This window comes from Scyliorhinus torazame, chromosome 29 (assembly GCF_047496885.1).
Source record: "Scyliorhinus torazame isolate Kashiwa2021f chromosome 29, sScyTor2.1, whole genome shotgun sequence".
Taxonomy (NCBI): domain Eukaryota; kingdom Metazoa; phylum Chordata; class Chondrichthyes; order Carcharhiniformes; family Scyliorhinidae; genus Scyliorhinus; species Scyliorhinus torazame.
In genome coordinates, this window is record NC_092735.1 from 19,812,789 (window position 1) to 19,831,192 (window position 18,404).

Here is an 18,404-nt window from a genome sequence, read left to right on the forward strand (position 1 = left end):
ATCTGCGGCCGAACTGGGTCGACGTTGACTTCCATCAAAAGAGTGCTGGGGAAGATCCCGGACCTAGACTCGCGTAAGTTGATGATGGGGGGGCGGGGGGGGGGGGCTTTAATACGGTCCTTGACCCGGGCCTGGACGCGGTCCTGTCCCAGAACGGGCAGACTTCCAACAACGGCAAGGTAGCTGAAAGGGTTCATGGAGCAAATGGGGGCTGTGGGCCCATGGAGAGCCCGACAGCCGACGGGAAAGGGCTACTCTGTATGTTCATAAAGTATATTCTAGGATTTATTTTTTTATCGTGAGCAGGGACTGTGTAGGGGAGGTAAAGAATACGGAATACTCGGCAATCACTATCTCGGACCATGCCCCGCACTGGGTGGGACCTGCAGGTCGGGGGGGGAGGGGGGGGGGGGGGGGGGCAAATTACCAACGCCCGCAATGGAGGTTAGACGTAGGACTGTTGTCGGAGGAGGGGATATGTGAGAGACTGCGGAAGTGTATGCAAAATTACTTGCAGGTGAACGATATGGGGGAGGTTGCAGCAGCGACCCTGTGGGAGGCGCTGAAGGCAGTAGTGAGGGGGGAGCTGATCTCAATTCGGGGCTCACAGGGGTCAGGGCGGACAGAGCAGAAATGGACAGATTGGTTAGGGAAATTCACCGGATAGACGAGGAGCATGCGGGGTCCCCGGGCAAGGACCTACTCAGGGAGAGACGGAGATTGCAGGCGGAACTGGGGGTGCTATCCACGAGTAGGGCTGTGGAACAACTTAGGAAGGCGAGGGCAGTGGTGCATGAGCATGGGGAGAAGGCCAGTAGATTGCTAGCGCAGCAACTCAGGAAGAGGAGGCGGCCAGGGAAATAAGTAGGGTGGTTGATGGGGAGGGGAGCAGAGTGGAGGCCCCGGCAGGACTGAATAAGGTATTTCGGGACTTCGATAGTGAGCTGTCCACTTCAGAACCCCCGGAAGAGCTGGAGGAGATGAAAAGGTTCCTGGATGGACTAACCTTCCAAAAGTAGGCAGGGGACTAGTGGACGGGCTGGGGGCCCCGATTAGAGCGGAGGAGGTATTGGGGAGCCTAAAGGCCATGCAGTCGGGGAAAGCCCCGGGACCGGATGGATACCCAGGTAGAGTTTTACAAGAAGTTCTCGGAGATAGTGGGACCGGTCCTGACAAGGGTTTTTAATGAGGCAAGAGACAGAGGGACCCTGCCGCCGCCGATGTCGCAGGCCACCATCTCCGCTGATACTAAAGCGGGACAAGGACTCGGAATCCTGCGGGTCATACAGGCCAATCTCCCTGATCAATGTGGATGCCAAGCTCCTGGCAAGGTCCTGACGATTAGAATTGAGGACTGCGTACCGGAGGTGATTGGGGACGATCAGACAGGGTTTGTGAAAGGCAGGCAGCTGACAGCTAACTTGAGAAGATTGCTTAATGTGATCATGATGCCCCCGACGGGCAAGGAGGTGGAGGTAGTGGTGGCAATAGACGCTGAGAAGGCCTTCGACTGGGTGGAGTGGGGCTATTTGTGGGAGGTGCTTGGACGGTTTGGGTTCGGGGAGGGACTGGTTAATTGGGTCAGACTATTGTACAGGCCCCAAAAAGCTAGCGTTAGGACGAACAGGATAATGTCAGATTATTTCAGACTACACCGCGGGACCAGACAGGGGATGCCCACTCTCCCCGTTGCTGTTCGCACTGGCCATAGAACCGTTGGCGATGGCGTTGAGAGCTGCGAAGGGGTGGAAGGGAATGACTAGTGGGGGGTGGAACATAGGGTCTCTCTCTATGCGGACGACCTGCTCCTGTACGTGTCGGACCCACTGGCCGGGATGGAAAATATACTGGAAACATTGGGGAAATTTGGCCGGTTTTCAGGGTACAAATTAAATATGGCCAAGAGTGAGATGTTTGTGGTGCAGGCAAGGGGCAGGAGAATAGACTGAAGGAGCTGCCATTTAGGCTGGTGGAGGAAAGTTTCCGGTACTTGGGGATACAGGTGGCACGAGAGTGGGGCAGGATACATAAGTTTAAATTTGACTAGGGTGGTGTGGAAACAAATGAAGAGGGAGTTTCGGAGATGGGATGCACTCCCGCTGTCACTGGCAGGGAGGGTGCAGACTGTAAAGATGACAATCCTCCCTAGATTTCTGTTCATCTTCCAGTGCCTCCCGACCTTTATCCCACAAGTCCTTCTTCAAAAGGACTGGCAAAATCATCATGAGCTTTGTCTGGGCGGGAAAATCCCCGCGGGTGAAGAAGGCGGTGCTTGAAAGGAGCCGCAGCGAGGGGGGGACTGGCATTGCCGAGTCTGATCAACTACTACTGGGCGGCTAACATAGCCATGATAAGGAAGTGGATGGTGGGTATGGGGTCGACCTGGGAGCGAGTGGAGGCGGCTTCGTGCAGGGGCACCAGTTTGACAGCCCTGGTCACGGCTCCCCTACCGCTGTCGCCGGCCAGGTACTCCACCAGCCCGGTAGTGGGGGTGGCCCTGCGGATATGGGGCCAGTGGAGGAGGCATGTTGGGGGGCGGGGGGGGGGGGGGGGGGGCATCCGTCTGGGCTCCAATATGTGATAACCATCGATTCGCCCCCGGGAACATGGGTGGAGGGTTTCGAACATGGCGGTGGGTGGAGGTGGGGAGGGGTGGGCGATATGTTCCTGGAGGGGAGCTTTGCGAGTTTGAGGGGCTTGGAGGAAAATTTGGGCTGGTAAGGGGAAATGACTTTAGGTACTTACAGATGCGGGACTGTGTACGCAGACAGGTCCCATCCTTCCCACGCCTCCCGCCAATAGGGATCCAGGACAGAATAGTCTCTAGAGGAGAAGGAGGAGAGGGTAGAGTCTCGGATATCTACAAGGTGCTCATGAAGGGGGAAGAGTCCCAGACGGAGGAACTGAAACTCAAATGGGAGGAGGAGTTTGGCGGGGAGATGGAGGACGGGCTGTGGGCAGAAGCTCTGAGCAGGGTAAACTCAACCGCAACATGTGCCAGGCTCGGCCTGATTCAATTTAACGTCGTACACCGGGCCCACATGACAGTGGCTCGGATGAGCAAATTCTTTGGGGTAGAGGACAAGTGCGCTAGATGCGCAGGAGGACCAGCGAACCATGTTCACATGTTTTGGGCATGTCCGAAGCGTAGGGGGTACTGGGAGGGATTTGCGGGGGTCATGTCCTGGGTGCTGAAAACAAGGGTGGGTGATGAGTCCAGGGGTGGCAATTCTTGGGGTTTCGGAAGACCCAGGAGTCCAGGGGGAGAAAGAGGCAGATGTTCTGGCCTTTGCTTCCCTAATAGCCCGGCGGTGAATACTGCTGGCATGGAGGGACTCGAAACCCCCGAAGACCGAACTATGGCTTTTGGACATGTCAAGTTTTCTGGGTATGGAAAATATTAAGTTCGCCTTGAGGGGATCTGTACTGGGGTTCGCCCGAAGGTGGCAACCATTCATCGACTTCTTCGCGGGAGAGTGAACGTCAGCAGGGGGCGGCGGTGGGGGGGGGGGGGGGGGGGAGGTAAAGGGGGGGGGGGGGGAGGGCAGAGATTAGAGTATTGTAGGAGGGATAAATAGGTGAGCAGTGTCTAGGGGAGAGGAGCGGGCATGTGCAGTATGGTTTGATTGAAGTATTGGTTTTATATTGATGTTTGCACATTCCTGTTATCTGTAACTGTTTACAATGCCGAAAAATACCTCAATAAAATTGTTTGTTAAAAAAAAACATTACTGAGTCTAGTTTGATATTCCAGATTTTATTAGTTGAATTCAAATTCCACCAGATTTGAACTCCTGTCTTGAGAGCAATTGCCTGAGCCCCTGGATTATCAATTCAGCGACAATAACACTCTGCTATTGCCTCTGCCATCATTAAGAATATTGTGGATGCCTATTCAGCTCTCAATAGTGACGAAGAGACTGAACCAGAGTGATCACCTTTTAAAGTTTTCTGACGGTGTGGGAAGATCGATTCATTCCAGGAATGATAATATACATTCCAGGAGTGATAATATAAGAAATAGGGCTTGGTTATTTTATAAACAAAACTTACTAAAACAAATGAAAAGAAAACAATATTTACATTTTTAAACTGCAACTCGAACACTAACAGATTGTATGTAGTTTCTTTAGAATGACTAGGGTAAGAGTAGGGGCAGTCAAGGACAGTAGTGGGAAGTTGTGCGTGGAGTCCGAGGAGATAGGAGAGGTGCTAAGTGAATATTTTACGTCAGTATTCACACAGGAAAAAGACAATGTTGTCGAGGAGAATACTGAGATACAGGCTACTAGACTAGAAGGGCTTGAGGTTCATAAGGAGGAGGTGTTAGCAATTCTGGAAAGTGTGAAAACAGATAAGCCCCCTGGGCCGGATGGGATTTATCCTAGGATTCTCTGGGAAGCTAGGGAGGAGATTGCTGAGCCTTTGGCTTTGATCTTTAAGTCATCTTTGTCTACAGGAATAGTGCCAGAAGACTGGAGGATAGCAAATGTTGTCCCCTTGTTCAAGAAAGGGAGTAGAGACAACCCCGGTAACTATAGACCAGTGAGCCTTACTTCTGTTATGGGAAAAGTCTTGGAAAGGTATATAAGAGATAGGGGGCGCGATTCTCCGCTCCCGCGACTAAGTGCCCACGCCATCGAGGTTCACGACGGCGCGAACCGGCCCTGATCCCGACCGAATCCCGTAACAATCCTATTCACCCTCTTGAAAAAGGAATTGGGGACGAAAATGGGGAGGCACTGAAATACGAAGAGGAACCTGGGGAGAACCGTTATCTTCCCAGTCTGCACCCGTCCCGCCAGGGAAAGCAGGAGCATATCCCACCTTTTAAACTCTCCCTCCATCTGCTCCACGAGACGGGTTAAGTTGAGCCTGTGCAGGGCATCCCAGTTCCTGGCCACTTGTATCCCCAAGTACCGAAAGCTCCTCTCCACTATCCTGAGCGGGAGCTCCCTCAGTCTCTCCTCCTGTCCCCTACCCTGGACCACGAACAGCTCACTCTTCCCCACATTCAGCTTATCGCCCGGGAACCTCCCGAAGTCCCCCAGGATCAGCATGATCTCCCCCATCCCCTCTAACGGGTCCGAAATATACAACAGCAGGTCATCTGCATAGAGGGAGACCCGGTGCTCTTCCCCTCCGTGCACCAGTCCCCTCCAATCCCCCAAAGTCCTGAGCGCAATGGCCAACGGCTCGATTGCCAGGGCAAACAGCAACGGGGACAGGGGACACTCCTGTCTCGTCCCCCGATGCAGCCTGAAATACTCCGACCGTAGCCGGTTTGTGGACACACTCGCTACAGGGGCCTGAAACAGCAGCTTGACCCACCCTACAAATCCCTCCCCAAATCCAAACCTGCCTAGCGCCTCCCACAGATACTCCCACTCCACCCTGTCAAAGGCCTTCTCCGCGTCCATCGCAGCCACCACATTCCCCCCCCCGCCCTCCAAGGGCATCATGATAATATTCAGGAGCCTCCTCACATTCGCGTTCAGCTGCCTGCCCTTAACAAAACCCGTCTGGTCCTCCCCAATCACTCCCGGGACACAGTCCTCTATTCTGGTGGGCAGAATTTTTGCCAACAGCTTGGCATCCACGTTCAGGAGCAATATCGGCCTGTAGGACCCACACTGAAGCGGATCCTTCTCCTTCAGGATAAGCGAGATCAATGCCTGCGACATTGTCGGAGGGAGGATCCCTTTCTCCTTTCCTCATTGAAGGTTCTCATCAGGAGCGGGCTCAGCAGCTCCGAGAACTTCTTATAAACTTCTACGGGGAAGCCGCCCGGGCCAGGGGCCTTGCCCGTCTGCCTGCCTGCCAGCCCCCTGACTACCTCCTCCAACCCAATCGGGGCCCCCAGTCCCTGCACCCGCTCTGCCTCCACCCTTGGGAACCTCAACCGGTCCATGAACCGCCTCATCCCTTCCCCCTCCCCGGGGGGTTCCGACTTGTATAACCTCCCGTAGAACTCCCTGAAGACTTCATTGACCCTCTCTGGGCTCAGCACCATGTTGACTTCCCTGTCCCGCACTCCCCAATCTCTCTGGCCGCCTTCCTCCTGCGCAGCTGGTGCGCCAGCATCCTACTCGCCTTCTCCCCATACTCATAAACTGCCCCCTTCGCTTTCCTCAGCTGCACCTCTGCCTTCCCCGTGGACAGCAAGTCAAACACCACCTGTAATTTCCGGGGCTCATTCAACAACCCCCCCCTCTGGGGCCTCCGCGTACCTCCTACCTACCCTGAGTATCTCTCCCACCAGTCTCTCCCTCTCCGCCCTCTCCTTCTCTCTGTGGGACCTAATGGAGATTAACTCTCCCCTAATGACCGCCTTCAGAGCCTCCCAAACCACTGCCACCGTCACCTCTCCTGTGTCATTCGCTCTCACATAATTCTCAATACTCCTCCTTATCCGCCCGCACACCTCTTCGTCCGCCAGCAGCCCCACATCCAGTCGCCAGAGAGCGCGCTGACCCCGTTCTGCCTCAGTCGCAGGTCCACCCAGTGCGGGGCATGGTCCGAGACCGCAATGGCCGAGTATTCTACCCCCTCCACCCTCGGGATTAACACCCTACTCAACACGAAGAAGTCTCTTCGCGAATAGACTCTATGGACATGGGAGAAAAAGGAAAACTCATTCGGCCTTGGCCGCGTAAACCTCCAGGGGTCCACTCCCCCCCTCTGGCCCATGAACTCTCACAAGGCCCTGGCCGCCGCCGGCCTCTTTCCCGTTCTGGACTTGGAAGGGTCCAAGCTCGGACCCAAGACCGTATTAAAGTCCCCTCCCATAATCAGGTGACTTACCTCCAAGTCCGGGATCCTACCCAACACGCGCCTCATAAAATCCGCATCGTCCCAGTTTGGGGCATATATATTCACTAACACCACCTGGGCCCCCTGCAGCTTGCCATTCACCATTATATACCTGCCCCCCTTGTCCGCCACGATGCTCCCCGCCTCAAACGCCACTCGTTTACTGACCAAAATAGCCACTGCTCTGGTATTTGAGTCTAACCCCGAGTGAAACACCTGTCCTACCCATCCTTTCCTCAGCCTCGTCTGGTCCGCGAGCTTTAAGTGCGTCTCTTGCAACACGGCCACGTCCGCCTTCAATCCCTTCAAATGTGAGAACACGCGGGACCGCTTGACCGGCCCATTCAGGCCCCTCACGTTCCACGTGATCAGCCTGGTCAGGGGGTAACCAACCCCCCCCCCATCCCGCCGATTAGCCATCTCCCTTTTTTGGCCAACCGCGTGCCCCCGCCTCCCTCCTCCAGCTCTCCCCCCGGCATCCCCCTCGCCTGACTCTCCATCCATACCCCTCACCTGGCTCCCCTTCAGTCAGCAAAGCAGCACCCCCACCCCCCCGCAAACCCCCCGCACCCCCCCCCCCCCCAACCACCCCCCCCCCCCCCCCCCCCACCCCCTCCCCTGCCAAGCATCCGCTTAGCTCTGGTTTCCCCCCATAAACTCTGGTGCGGCCGCATTTGGAGTATTGCGTGCAATTCTGGTCGCCACATTATAGGAAGGATGTGGAAGCATTGGAAAGGGTGCAGAGGAGATTTACCAGAATGTTGCCTGGTATGGAGGGAAGATCTTATGAGGAAAGGCTGAGGGACTTAAGGCTGTTTTTGTTAGAGAGAAGGTGTAAGAGGTGACTTAATTCAGGCATACAGGATGATCAGAGGATTGGATAGGGTGGACAGTGAGTCTTTTTCCTCGGATGGTGATGGCTAGCATGAGGGGACATAGCTTTAAATTGAAGGGAGATAGATGTAGGACAGATGTCAGAGGTAGGTTCTTTACTCAGAGAGTAGTAAGGGCGTGGAATGCCCTGCCTGCAACAGTAGTGGACTTTCCAACACTAAGGGCATTCAAATGGTCATTGGATAGACATATGGATGATAAGGGAATAGTGTAGATGGGCTTTAGAGTGGTTTCACAGGTCGGCGCAACATCGAGGGCCGAAGGGCCTGTACTGCGCTGTAATGTTCTATGTCCTATGTTAACTGTTGACATCAAACAACACTTCAACAGAACTCTCATGCCACTGTCACAGGCAGACAAAGGCGATACTTGCATTTACGAAGCAATTTTTCTTCTTTCTCTCGCTCTCTCCCCCGCTCTTGCACTCTCTCTCTCTCTCCCTCTCTCTCCCTCTCTCCCCACCACTGCCTCCCCGACGAGGAAGAGCCGAGCAATGACAGGGATGGACTGAAGCGATGAGAGGGACGGAGACAAGTCAGGAAATAGAAACACACTCTGCCGGGAGAAAAAAAAAGAGTCACCTTTTTGATTGTGTATCCTCTGAAGCTTGTGTCCCGTGTCGTTGCGTGGCCAACTGAAATAGGGGCGACATTCCCGAATCTTTGAACCTCGTGAACAACAGCGTTGACATACGGCATGTTGGGTGCATCCTCCATGGATGGGGTACGTGACCAGCCAATCACCTGGTCGATCTCCTTCTGACAACTCTCTGCAAAGCAAAGGAGAAGCATCTGATTGGGGTAACAGTTGAGGCCTGGCCCACGTGCTGCTTCTCAAAGTGGGAATGGTGCGCTCTGCCAAGTCATTCAATAAAAAATGGGAATTCCCCCGGTCTCCATTAATGGTTCTGTTAAGTCCATCTCCTCAGGAAAGTTGGGATGGTGGAAGCAGAGAAGGTTTTGGGGGACAGAAGGATCTGTGCGAGGTCTGAGTTCGCCAATGTAGTTATTAAAGACCGAGGCGATGTGATAAATTACAAAGTCCTAACTGACCTCGTTAGCGATGACAAAGCTTTGGAGTCAGATAGCAAGAACCTTAGTATTTGTACCGATCGAGAAGGGGGGGCGGGGGGGGGGGTGCGTAGTCATACCAAGATAAGCTAGAAGATTCTGGAAAGGGTGCATGGCTAGGACAAGATGTACCTGTTTCAGTGAGATATATGTATTACGTCAGATCGAAAATGTATTAAATGTGTTAAAAAAATATGTAAATATGTCCCACATTTTGTAAAAGTTATGGGCCAGGGTTTAGAGAACCCCAAAGTGTATCATGGAGTTCAGCTGACCCTCAACTTTTAATAGATTGTGGTTATGGGGAGCACACGGGCCAACTTTACAGGTATGGTGCAACAGAGAGTTAAAGTACTTTTAAATTAAAACAATGTTTATTTATGAAACCAGTTAACACTTTATAAACCCACAGTAAACATCTTAACAACTATCAACACCAATTATCCCCACAGATACAATATTCTATAAGTAATCCTTAATCTTTCCTTGCAACATCCATAAGACAAAAGACCCTTTTTAAACACAGCGATCAGGTTTAAATTCTCTACTGAGAGCAGTTATCACCTTAAAATCACCCAAATGATCTGGAGACAGTCTTTAGTTTGCAGAGAGATCCTTATACGGCTGCTTGCTTTTCCTGCAGCTATCCAGCTCTCAAAACAAAACTAAAAACCCACAGACACACACCAGCTTTTGTTCAAAGCGAAAGTGAAAGCCAGCCCAGCTCCACCCTCACTGACATCCCTGCAACTATTCGATAAATACCCATTTCTTAAAGGTACATCCACTACAGCTATTTAATAAACACCCATTTCTTAAAGGTACTCTCACATGACAGTAAACAATAGAGTTTTTTTAGCGAGCTTTGTTGAGTCATCACTCCCTGCATATGCTTAAATAAACACATTGTAAACCTTTTTCCTTCTTAAATAAATTGAGCGTGCCCAATTCATTTTTTTCCAATTAAGGTGCAATCTGGCGTGATCAATCTACCTACCCTGCACATCTTTGGGGTGTAGGGGTGATATCCACACAGACACGGGGAGAATGTGCAAACTCCACACGGACAGTGACCCGGGGCTGGGATCGAACCTGGGACCTCAGCGCCGTGAGGCAGCAGTGCCAACCACTCTGCCACCGTGCCGGCCCTGTAAACCTGCTCTAAGATTCCTGTGAATCGTTCGCTCGCAGAAGTTAGCGATAACTGATTGACTAGTGACAACACCAAATTATGAAGAGATCTTGATAAATTTGGTCAAAACTGTGGCGAATATTGGCAAACATGAGGTCACCTATTTGGGCCCTAAAAAGGATAGAACAGGGTGCTTTTTAAGTAGTTATAATAATAATAATAATCTTTATTAGGTTCACAAGTAGGCTTACATTAACACTGCAATAAAGTTACTGTGAAAATCCCCTAGTCGCCACATTCTGGCGCCTGTTCGGGTACACAGAGGGAGAATTCAGAATGTCCAATTCACCTAACAAGCTTTCGGGACATGTGGGGGGAAACCGGAGCGCCCGGAGGAAACCCACGCAGACACGGGGAGAACGTGCAGACTCCGCACAGGCAGTGACCCAAGCCGGGAATCGAACCCGGGTCCCTGGTGCTGTGAAGCAACAGTGCTAGCCACTGTGCTACTGTGCTGCTAGTTACAACCTGGAAACAACGGAGGTCCCTGCGAGACCTCTGTGTCGAGGTAAATAGAGTGTTAAAATGCCATGGGATAGATTGTCAAGTGTGACGCAGTGTCGAAGTTGATGTTGTGCAGCAATAGGGTACATTATAAGTTGGTAATTAAGTACAGCTGCCCCCAAGTGGGTGTCATTGCTCAAGTAAAAGAATGTGTTCATATTGGGTGTTGGCGGGAGTGGTGGGGGGTGTGCAGGATTGGAAGAGTCTGTGGGCGGGATTTTCCAAAATGGCCAATCTGGATGATTCTCACTCAGATCGCCAATTTGGCGGTGACCTGCGTAGATCTTATGGTGGACCTTCCTGCAGATCCCCAACCCTAAAAACGCGGTTGAATCTGTCCAAATGCATATTTCACTTTGTGATTCTCACAGCCAGAGATGGTGGTACAGTGGGTATTGTCACTGGATTAGTAATCCAGAGGCCCAGGCTCATGCTCTACGGGGAAATGGGTTCAAATCCCACCACGGAAGCTGGTGGAATTTAAATTCAGTTAATAAAATCTGGAAATGAAAGCTTGCCTGAGCAATGGAGACTCTGTAACTATCATCGATTGTCACAAAAACCCATCTGCTTCACTAATGTGCCCTTTAGGGAAGGAAATCTGCCGACCTTGTCTGGTCTGGCCTACATGGGACTCCAGAATATGGCTGACTGTTTAATGGCCTTGCAATCATTCAAGGTAACTAGGGATGGGCAACACAACCCATGAAAGAATAAACCAGAGCAGGTTTCGGTCTTAATCTTATTTCAATACTTCCATCGAAAGAGCGATTTTCCAAGAACCATTTTCATATAAGCAGAGAAAGGAGCCACTCAGCTCACTGTACTTGTTTGGGCTCTTAGAAAGATGTAGGTCTGGATTCTCCTTCGGTGGGATCATCCGTTTCGCCAGCAGCGCACTCACGCCCGCGGATTTCCCGACGGTGTCGGGGTGCCCACACAATGGGAAACGCCATCGGCTGGCCGCCGGGACGGAGAATCCCATTGCCGGTGGGTGCGGGCGGGGAGGGGGGGTCGGAGAATCCCGCCCGTAAAGTATTAACCAGAACAGCATGAAACCGCTGAGAATTCAGAAACGCTTTCACTTATTGCGCTTATCATCATGGGAAATTCAGCCCATTACAGGAGGCCAGAGGTCTGATTTTACCTTGTATATCGGGATAGGCCATCATGTACAGAATGGCCCATTGCAAAGTAGTTGTTGTAGTTTCAGTACCGGCGGTGAACAGATCGTTAACGATCTGCATCAGGTTTCCTTCGGTCAAGCAACAGTTAGGGGAGTTCTGCTCCTGGAAAATAAAGTTTACTCTTTCAAAACTTTTACGTCGGCAGACCTCGCATATCCAACTGAACGGATTGTACGCCAGCGGCAACCAGTGATGCAGTTGGTCAGGACTTAAGAATATAGATTCATTGACGTTTACAGCACAGAAAGTGGCCAATTGGCCCATTGCGTCCAAGCTGGCCAACAAACATCTGGCTACGCTAATTCCATTTTCCATCCCTTGGCCCATAATCCTGGAGGTACCGGCAACGCAGGCGAATATCTAAATACTTCTTAAATGTTTTTTTCCCATCAAATTAGAGTACCCAATTATTTTTATTTCCAATTAAGGGGCAATTTAGCGTGGCCAATGCACCTACCCTGCACATCTTTGGGTTGTGGGGGGAGAATGTGCAAAGTCCACACGGACAGTGACCCGAGGCCGGGATCCAACCTGGGTCGTCAGACCTGTGAGGCAGCGGTGCTAACCACTGCGCCACCCAATACGTCTTAAATGTTACGAGGATTTCTGACTCAATCACCCTTTCAGGCAGCGAGTTCCAGACTCCCACAACCTTCTTGGTGCTATGGCTCAGGGTTTAGAGAACCCCAAAGTGTATCATGGAGTTCACCTGACCCACAACTTTTAATAGATTGTGGTACGGGGAGCACACGGCCCACTTTACAGGTGTGGTACAGCAGAAATGGAAAAGTATTTTTTAAAGCAAAACAATGTTTATTCTATGAACTCAAGTTAACCTTTTTAAAACATACAGTGACCATCTTAACAACCATCAATTCAAATATAACCCCCAAAGAATACAACACTAAGTAATCCTTTAAGCTTTCCTTTTAACATCCATAAGACTTAAAACACCTTTTACCAGAAGCACATGAAATTAAATGAAATGAAAATGAAATGAAAATCGCTTATTGTCACAAGTAGGCTTCAATGAAGTTACTGTGAAAAGCCCCTGGTCGCCACATTCCGGCGCCTGTTCGGGGAGGCTGGTACGGGAATTGAACCGTGCTGCTGGCCTACTTGATCTGCTTTAAAAGCCAGTGATTTAGCCCAGTGTGCTAAACCAGCCCCTAAACCACATCAGGTTAAAGTCACTACTGTTATTAGTTTTAAATCACCAGGATCGATTTACAGTCTTTAGATTAGAGAGAGACTCTAATACACCTTCTGACTGTGACTGCAGCTATCCAGCTCTGAAAACGAAACTAAAAACACTCCCTGCAGCAAACAGTCAAAAACGAAAGTAAAAAGCTGACAGACAGCCCAGCTCCACCCACTCTCTGACATTACTGCAGTAATAAACACCATTTCTTAAAGGTACTCTCACATGATGTTGGTGAAAGTTTCTCCTGAACTCCCCTCTTAGCCTTCTGCCCCTTACCTTAAATCTATGTCCCCTGGTTATTGACCCCGCTACTAATGGAAAAAGTGCCAGCCTACCCACCTCATCCAAGCCCCTGAAAATCTCATACACCTCACCCAGGTCCCCTCCCAACCTTCGCTGCTCCAAGGGAAACAGCCCCAGCCTATCCAATCTTTCCAGGATTTGTCCACACATTTCAGGCAGTGCATCCGCGATTACAACCACTTTCCGGGGAAACCTTTCCTCTTCCTGTTGCCTCTGGTTCCTTTGCCAACTATCCAACGCCTGCCTATGGTTCAGACCTTCCTACCACTCAACAACACAGTGTTTGACTCCACTGCCTGAGCGATGGGCAAATTGTTTGGTTGACGTCCAAAATTATTGGCATTCCGGGTCTAATTTTGCAAACAGGTGTAACTCATGCCCTGTAATGTGAACACTCGTGCAACAGCAACCCCGCTGCTGTCCCCATTGGGATGGAGATGAGGAGAATTTTTCTCTATCGGAGAGCCGTGAGTCACTCGAACTCTCTTCCGCAAAAGGAAATGGAAGCAGAGTCTTGGAATATTTTTAAGTACCGAGCTAGATAAATTCTGGATTAACAAGGAGGGTGACAGGTTATCAAGGGCTGGCAGGAATGTGGGACTGAGGTTCCAATCATATCAGACACGACCTTATTGCATGGCGGAGCAGGCTCGAGGGGCCGAGTGGCCTACTCCTGCTCCTAATCTGTTTTGTTCGTATCTCTTTCCCAGATCTGGGTCTCACACTAGACTTGGATCCTTGACCTGATCCTATACTCATGGGCCACGCCACAAGAGTCCCTTTAAATTTCTTGATTACTGCATCCAACTTGAGCAGCAGCCAAATTGACCTCTGTTGACCTCCGTTGTCTATAAGTAATGGGGAGGAGCGGTGGGAAGTCTATCTAAGGGCAATAAACAGAAGTGAAGCTCATCAGACGCTCATGGTGGGCTTCTAATTGTGTTCACGATGCTGAAAGCTACAGATCAACTGTTATGTATCTGGAAATACAATCTTGCTGGTTCTGCGTCACATGATGTGTAGTCATGGCAGCAGAGTGTTTGCGTGGGCTTGGGGCAGATCACCATCTTGATTGTTTGATCAACACCCTTAGTAAACCTCTTAGCGTATTTTGCAAGAATCCAATGTGGGCATCTCCATAACCTTTTCTCTTTGGGACAACAATGGGATATAACAGGAGACTGCCGATGAGGATGGGGGCAGAAAAATGGCAGGAAAGAAGATGGTCGTCGACTCACTTTGGGACGACACCGGGAATAACGGAAGATTCCCGAGGCCGGACCTGCGCCCGCGCCCAGACATCGGGCGAAGCGCTGCCGCAGATGTGAAGGGTTTAACAAAGGTTTTCGACAGCAACTGTGAGTGAGAAGGCCCGACAGTTGGCAGAGACTTGCTTGCGTTGAAGTGAGTGGGATCTGGGCTGCAGGGACTGCGCACGTGGCGAAGCTACGCGGGCTGCGGGGAACGGGGTTTCGAAGTCTGCCGACTCTGCACGGACCACTATTTGGATCAAAAGTTGAAATATGCTCAGGCCTAAAAGGGGAACATTTCCGCGTTGATTGTTCAAGGGATTGTTAGTGCCATACTTCCCAGTAAAACTCAGAAGGGAGGAAATGTAGATCCGAGGAGCTGGAATTCAAAAATGGTGGGAAAAATGGGCACCATGGACATGGTTGATGAGGATCATGAAACATGGAATTTATAAGAGAAAATATTCCAATTGTTATTAATAGATCATCAGACAGCGGAGGTCCTAAAGGTCATAACATTTCTCAGCTCAGTTGGCCATCAGACGTTTATGCTGCTACAGAATCTTGTTGATTCAGCAAAGCCAGGAAACAAGTCCTTCAGCGAATGAATGAAAATCTTACAGGGACATTTCTCTCCTAAACCATTATTGATTGCCCAAAGGTTTTGATTCCACTGCCGTAGTCAGGAAGAAGGAGAAAGTAATTTGCAGTTTGTAGCATCTTTAAGAAGATTGGCTAAATATTGCGACTTTGGTGTCAACACTTGATGACACTCTTTGAGAGAGGCTGGTCTGTGGATTCCGCAGTGAAGCAATTCACAGGAAGCTGCTTACTGTAAGTGGTTTAACTCTAAAAGCTGCGGTGGAAGTTCCCACATCTATGGAGCTTGCTACTAGAGAGGCTTCGCAGGTAGGGGTTCGAGCGAAGATCCATAAAATGGATAGCTCAAGGAACAAGGCTACAATGGTGCAACTGTCACTGTTGTGCACAGGGTTGGATACTCACTGGGGGAATGCTGGAGTAAATCAAATACATACAAGAACTGGTGAGAAGAGCCATATTGCCAAAGTGTGTTGAACTCAGAAAACCTCTCCTATACCAAGAAGATGCAAGAACAACACAAGTGGTCCAGGGTGTTGTGACAAAAGGAATAGATGTCCACCACAGAGACTGTCTTGGTGAATTGTATATTTGCATAAAAATAACATATCAGGGTGATCTGTTGTATAAAAGTTAAGTGTTGTCATTGCACTAATGAATTAAAGAGGGAGGGCTGATGTGTATCTGGGAATACAGTCCTGCTGGTTCTGAATCACGTGATGTGTAGTGTTGTCACCAGAGTGTTTGCGTGGGCTTTGAGCAGATCTACATCTTGACTGCATTGAGCAATACCCTTAATAAACCTCACATCGTGTTTTACAAGAATCCAGAGTGTGGGCACCGCCATATCCTTTCTCCTTGCAGCGGCAAAGACTAGAACACCAATGTAAATATCAACAATCGCCGGATAAGTTGGCAGGAGATAAGAACATAAGAACCAGGAGTAGGCCATTTGGCCCCTCGAGCCTGCTCCGCCATTCAATGAGATCATGGCTGATCTTTTGTGGACTCAGCTCCACTTTCCCACCCGAACACCATAAGCCTTCCATCCTTTATTCTTCGAAAAACTATCTATCTTTACCTTGAAAACCTTTAATGAAGGAGCCTCAACTGCTTCACTGGGCAGGGAATTCCATAGATTCACAATTTGGGTGAAGAAGTTCCTCCTAAACTCAGTCCTAAATCTACTTCCCTTTATTTTGAGGCTATGCCCCCTAGTTCTGCTTTCACCCGCCAGTAGAAACAACCTCTCCGCATCTATCCTATCTATTCCTTTCATAATATGATATGTTTCTATAAGATCCCCCTGCATCCTTCTAAATTTCAACGAGTACAGTCCCAATCGACTCAACCTCTCCTCGTAATCCAACCCCCTCAACTCTGGGATTAACCTAGTGAATCTCCTCTGTACACCCTCCAACGCCAGTACGTCCTTTCTCAGGTAAGGAGACCAAAACGGAACACAATACTCCAGGTGTGGCCTTGCGAACACCTTATGCAGTTGCAGCATAACCTCCCTAGTCTTAAACTCAATCCCTCTAGCAATGAAGGACAAAACTCCATTCGCCCTCTTAATCATCTGTAAACCAACTTTTTGCGATTCATGCACTAGGACACCCAGGTCCCTCTGCACAGCAGCATGTTTTTATCAGTAAGATCATGAAGGAGGAGAAGTGCCCTGAGGGTCAGAGGCGATTCCCCCACCAAAGCCCTCAAAACTACGTTAAGGATGAGAATGGAGGCCACGCCAAAGCTAGCACTCTCCACAGGCGTGCCTCAGGGAATCTTACTGTCATTTCTGGGCATAAGTAGGGTGTTCTTTCCAAGGTCTGGTGCAGACTTGATGGGCCGAATGGCCTCCTTTGCACAGTCATCATCCTGATGGGGAGGTAGTGGCGTAGTGGTATTGTTACTGGACTAGTAATCCAGAGACCCAGAGTAATGCTCTGGGGACCCAGGTTCAAACCCCGCCACTGCAGATGGTGAAACTTCAATAAATTCAATAAAAATCTGGAATTAAAAGTCTAACAATGACCATGAAACCATTGCCGATTGTCATGATAACCCATGTGGTTCACTAATGTCCTTCAGGGAAGGAAATCTGCCGTCCTTACCCGGTCTGGCCTACATGCGACTCCAGACCCTCACAGCGATGCGGTTGACTCTTAACTGCTCCCCACTGAAATGGCCGAGCGAGCCTCTCAGTTCAAGGGGCAATTAGGGATGGGCAACAAGTGCTGGCCCAGCCGGCGACGCCCATATCCCAAGAACGAAGAATAAAAACAAATCAGCAAGAATCCAGGCAGGCGGTTGGCAATCTGTGGAAATGGTACCCGCCCCCATCCTTCCTTGCTGCAACCACCCCGCCACTAACCCCCCCCCCACCCCCAACTGCAGAGGTCAAAGGAGGAAAGCAGGGTTTGAGGTCAAAGTACTTCCCTCATCGTCCACCAGTATCCCGTTACATCTCAGATAAAGATCTACACTTTATGCATTGCTTCTCACCTACTCACACCTTGCCGATGGTTGCCTCACTAAAAGGAAGCTAAGTATTTTGGCCATTGGTCGGATCAAATAACAATGTTTAACAATGGACCTGTCGACCCACCCACCAAGTAAATATTTTTCTCCACATCTGAGCTCACTTAATGAATAAAGCTACCTCAAAAACTGCACGAAATGGAGAGCCATTATTTTAGAACTATAAACTTAATGCGTCATCTCATTAAAGTGACCTTGATAATCTTAACAGGAAGAAATGATAACACGGTTGAAGGAGAAGTTTGAGAAACGCAGTCTGGGATTACACCGGGAGTAGGAACAAGAGAGGGAATATTTAATCGAAGAGCAAGTGGTTAATTGATTGATATTTATTGATTGATATTTATTGTCACATGTACCGAAGTGCAGTGAAAAGTATTTATCTGCGGCCAAGGGAACGTACACAGTACGTACATAGTAGACAAAAGAATAATCGACAGGGAACATTGACAGTGGTGCATCAACAAACAGTGATTAGTTACAGTGCGGAACAAGGGCCAAACAAGAGCATCATAGGGCGTCGTGAATAGTGTTCTGACAGGGAACAGGTCAGTCCGAGGGAGAGTCGTTGAGGGGTCTCGTAACTGTGGGGAAGAATCTGTTCCCATGTCTGGATGTGTGAGTCTTCAGACTTCTGTATCTTCTGCCTGATGGAAGGGTCTGGAAGAGGGCAAAGCCTGGGTGGGAGGGGTCTCTGATAATGCTGTCTGCCTTCCTGAGGCAGCGGGAGGTGTAGACAGAATCAATGTGAGGGTGGCGAGCTTGTGGGATACGTTGGGCTGTGTTCACAACACTGGTTAGCACTGCTGCCTCACAGCGCCAGGGACCCGGGTTCAATTCCAGCCT

At 50.0% G+C, this 18,404-nt stretch overlaps 1 protein-coding gene across 1 annotated transcript in view; it reads right to left on the reverse strand.

Annotated features, from left to right (window-relative positions):
* The window catches only part of LOC140404130 (cytochrome P450 2J2-like), a 42,246-nt gene that overhangs the window by 843 nt on the left and 22,999 nt on the right, over positions 1–18,404 (reverse strand). Inside the window, exons 6-7 of the mRNA XM_072492548.1 lie at positions 11,621–11,762; positions 8,289–8,476 (exon numbers count right to left, since the gene is read on the reverse strand). Of these exons, the coding sequence (XP_072348649.1) occupies positions 8,289–8,476; positions 11,621–11,762 (330 nt within the window). The remainder of the gene's footprint in view (positions 1–8,288; positions 8,477–11,620; positions 11,763–18,404) is intronic.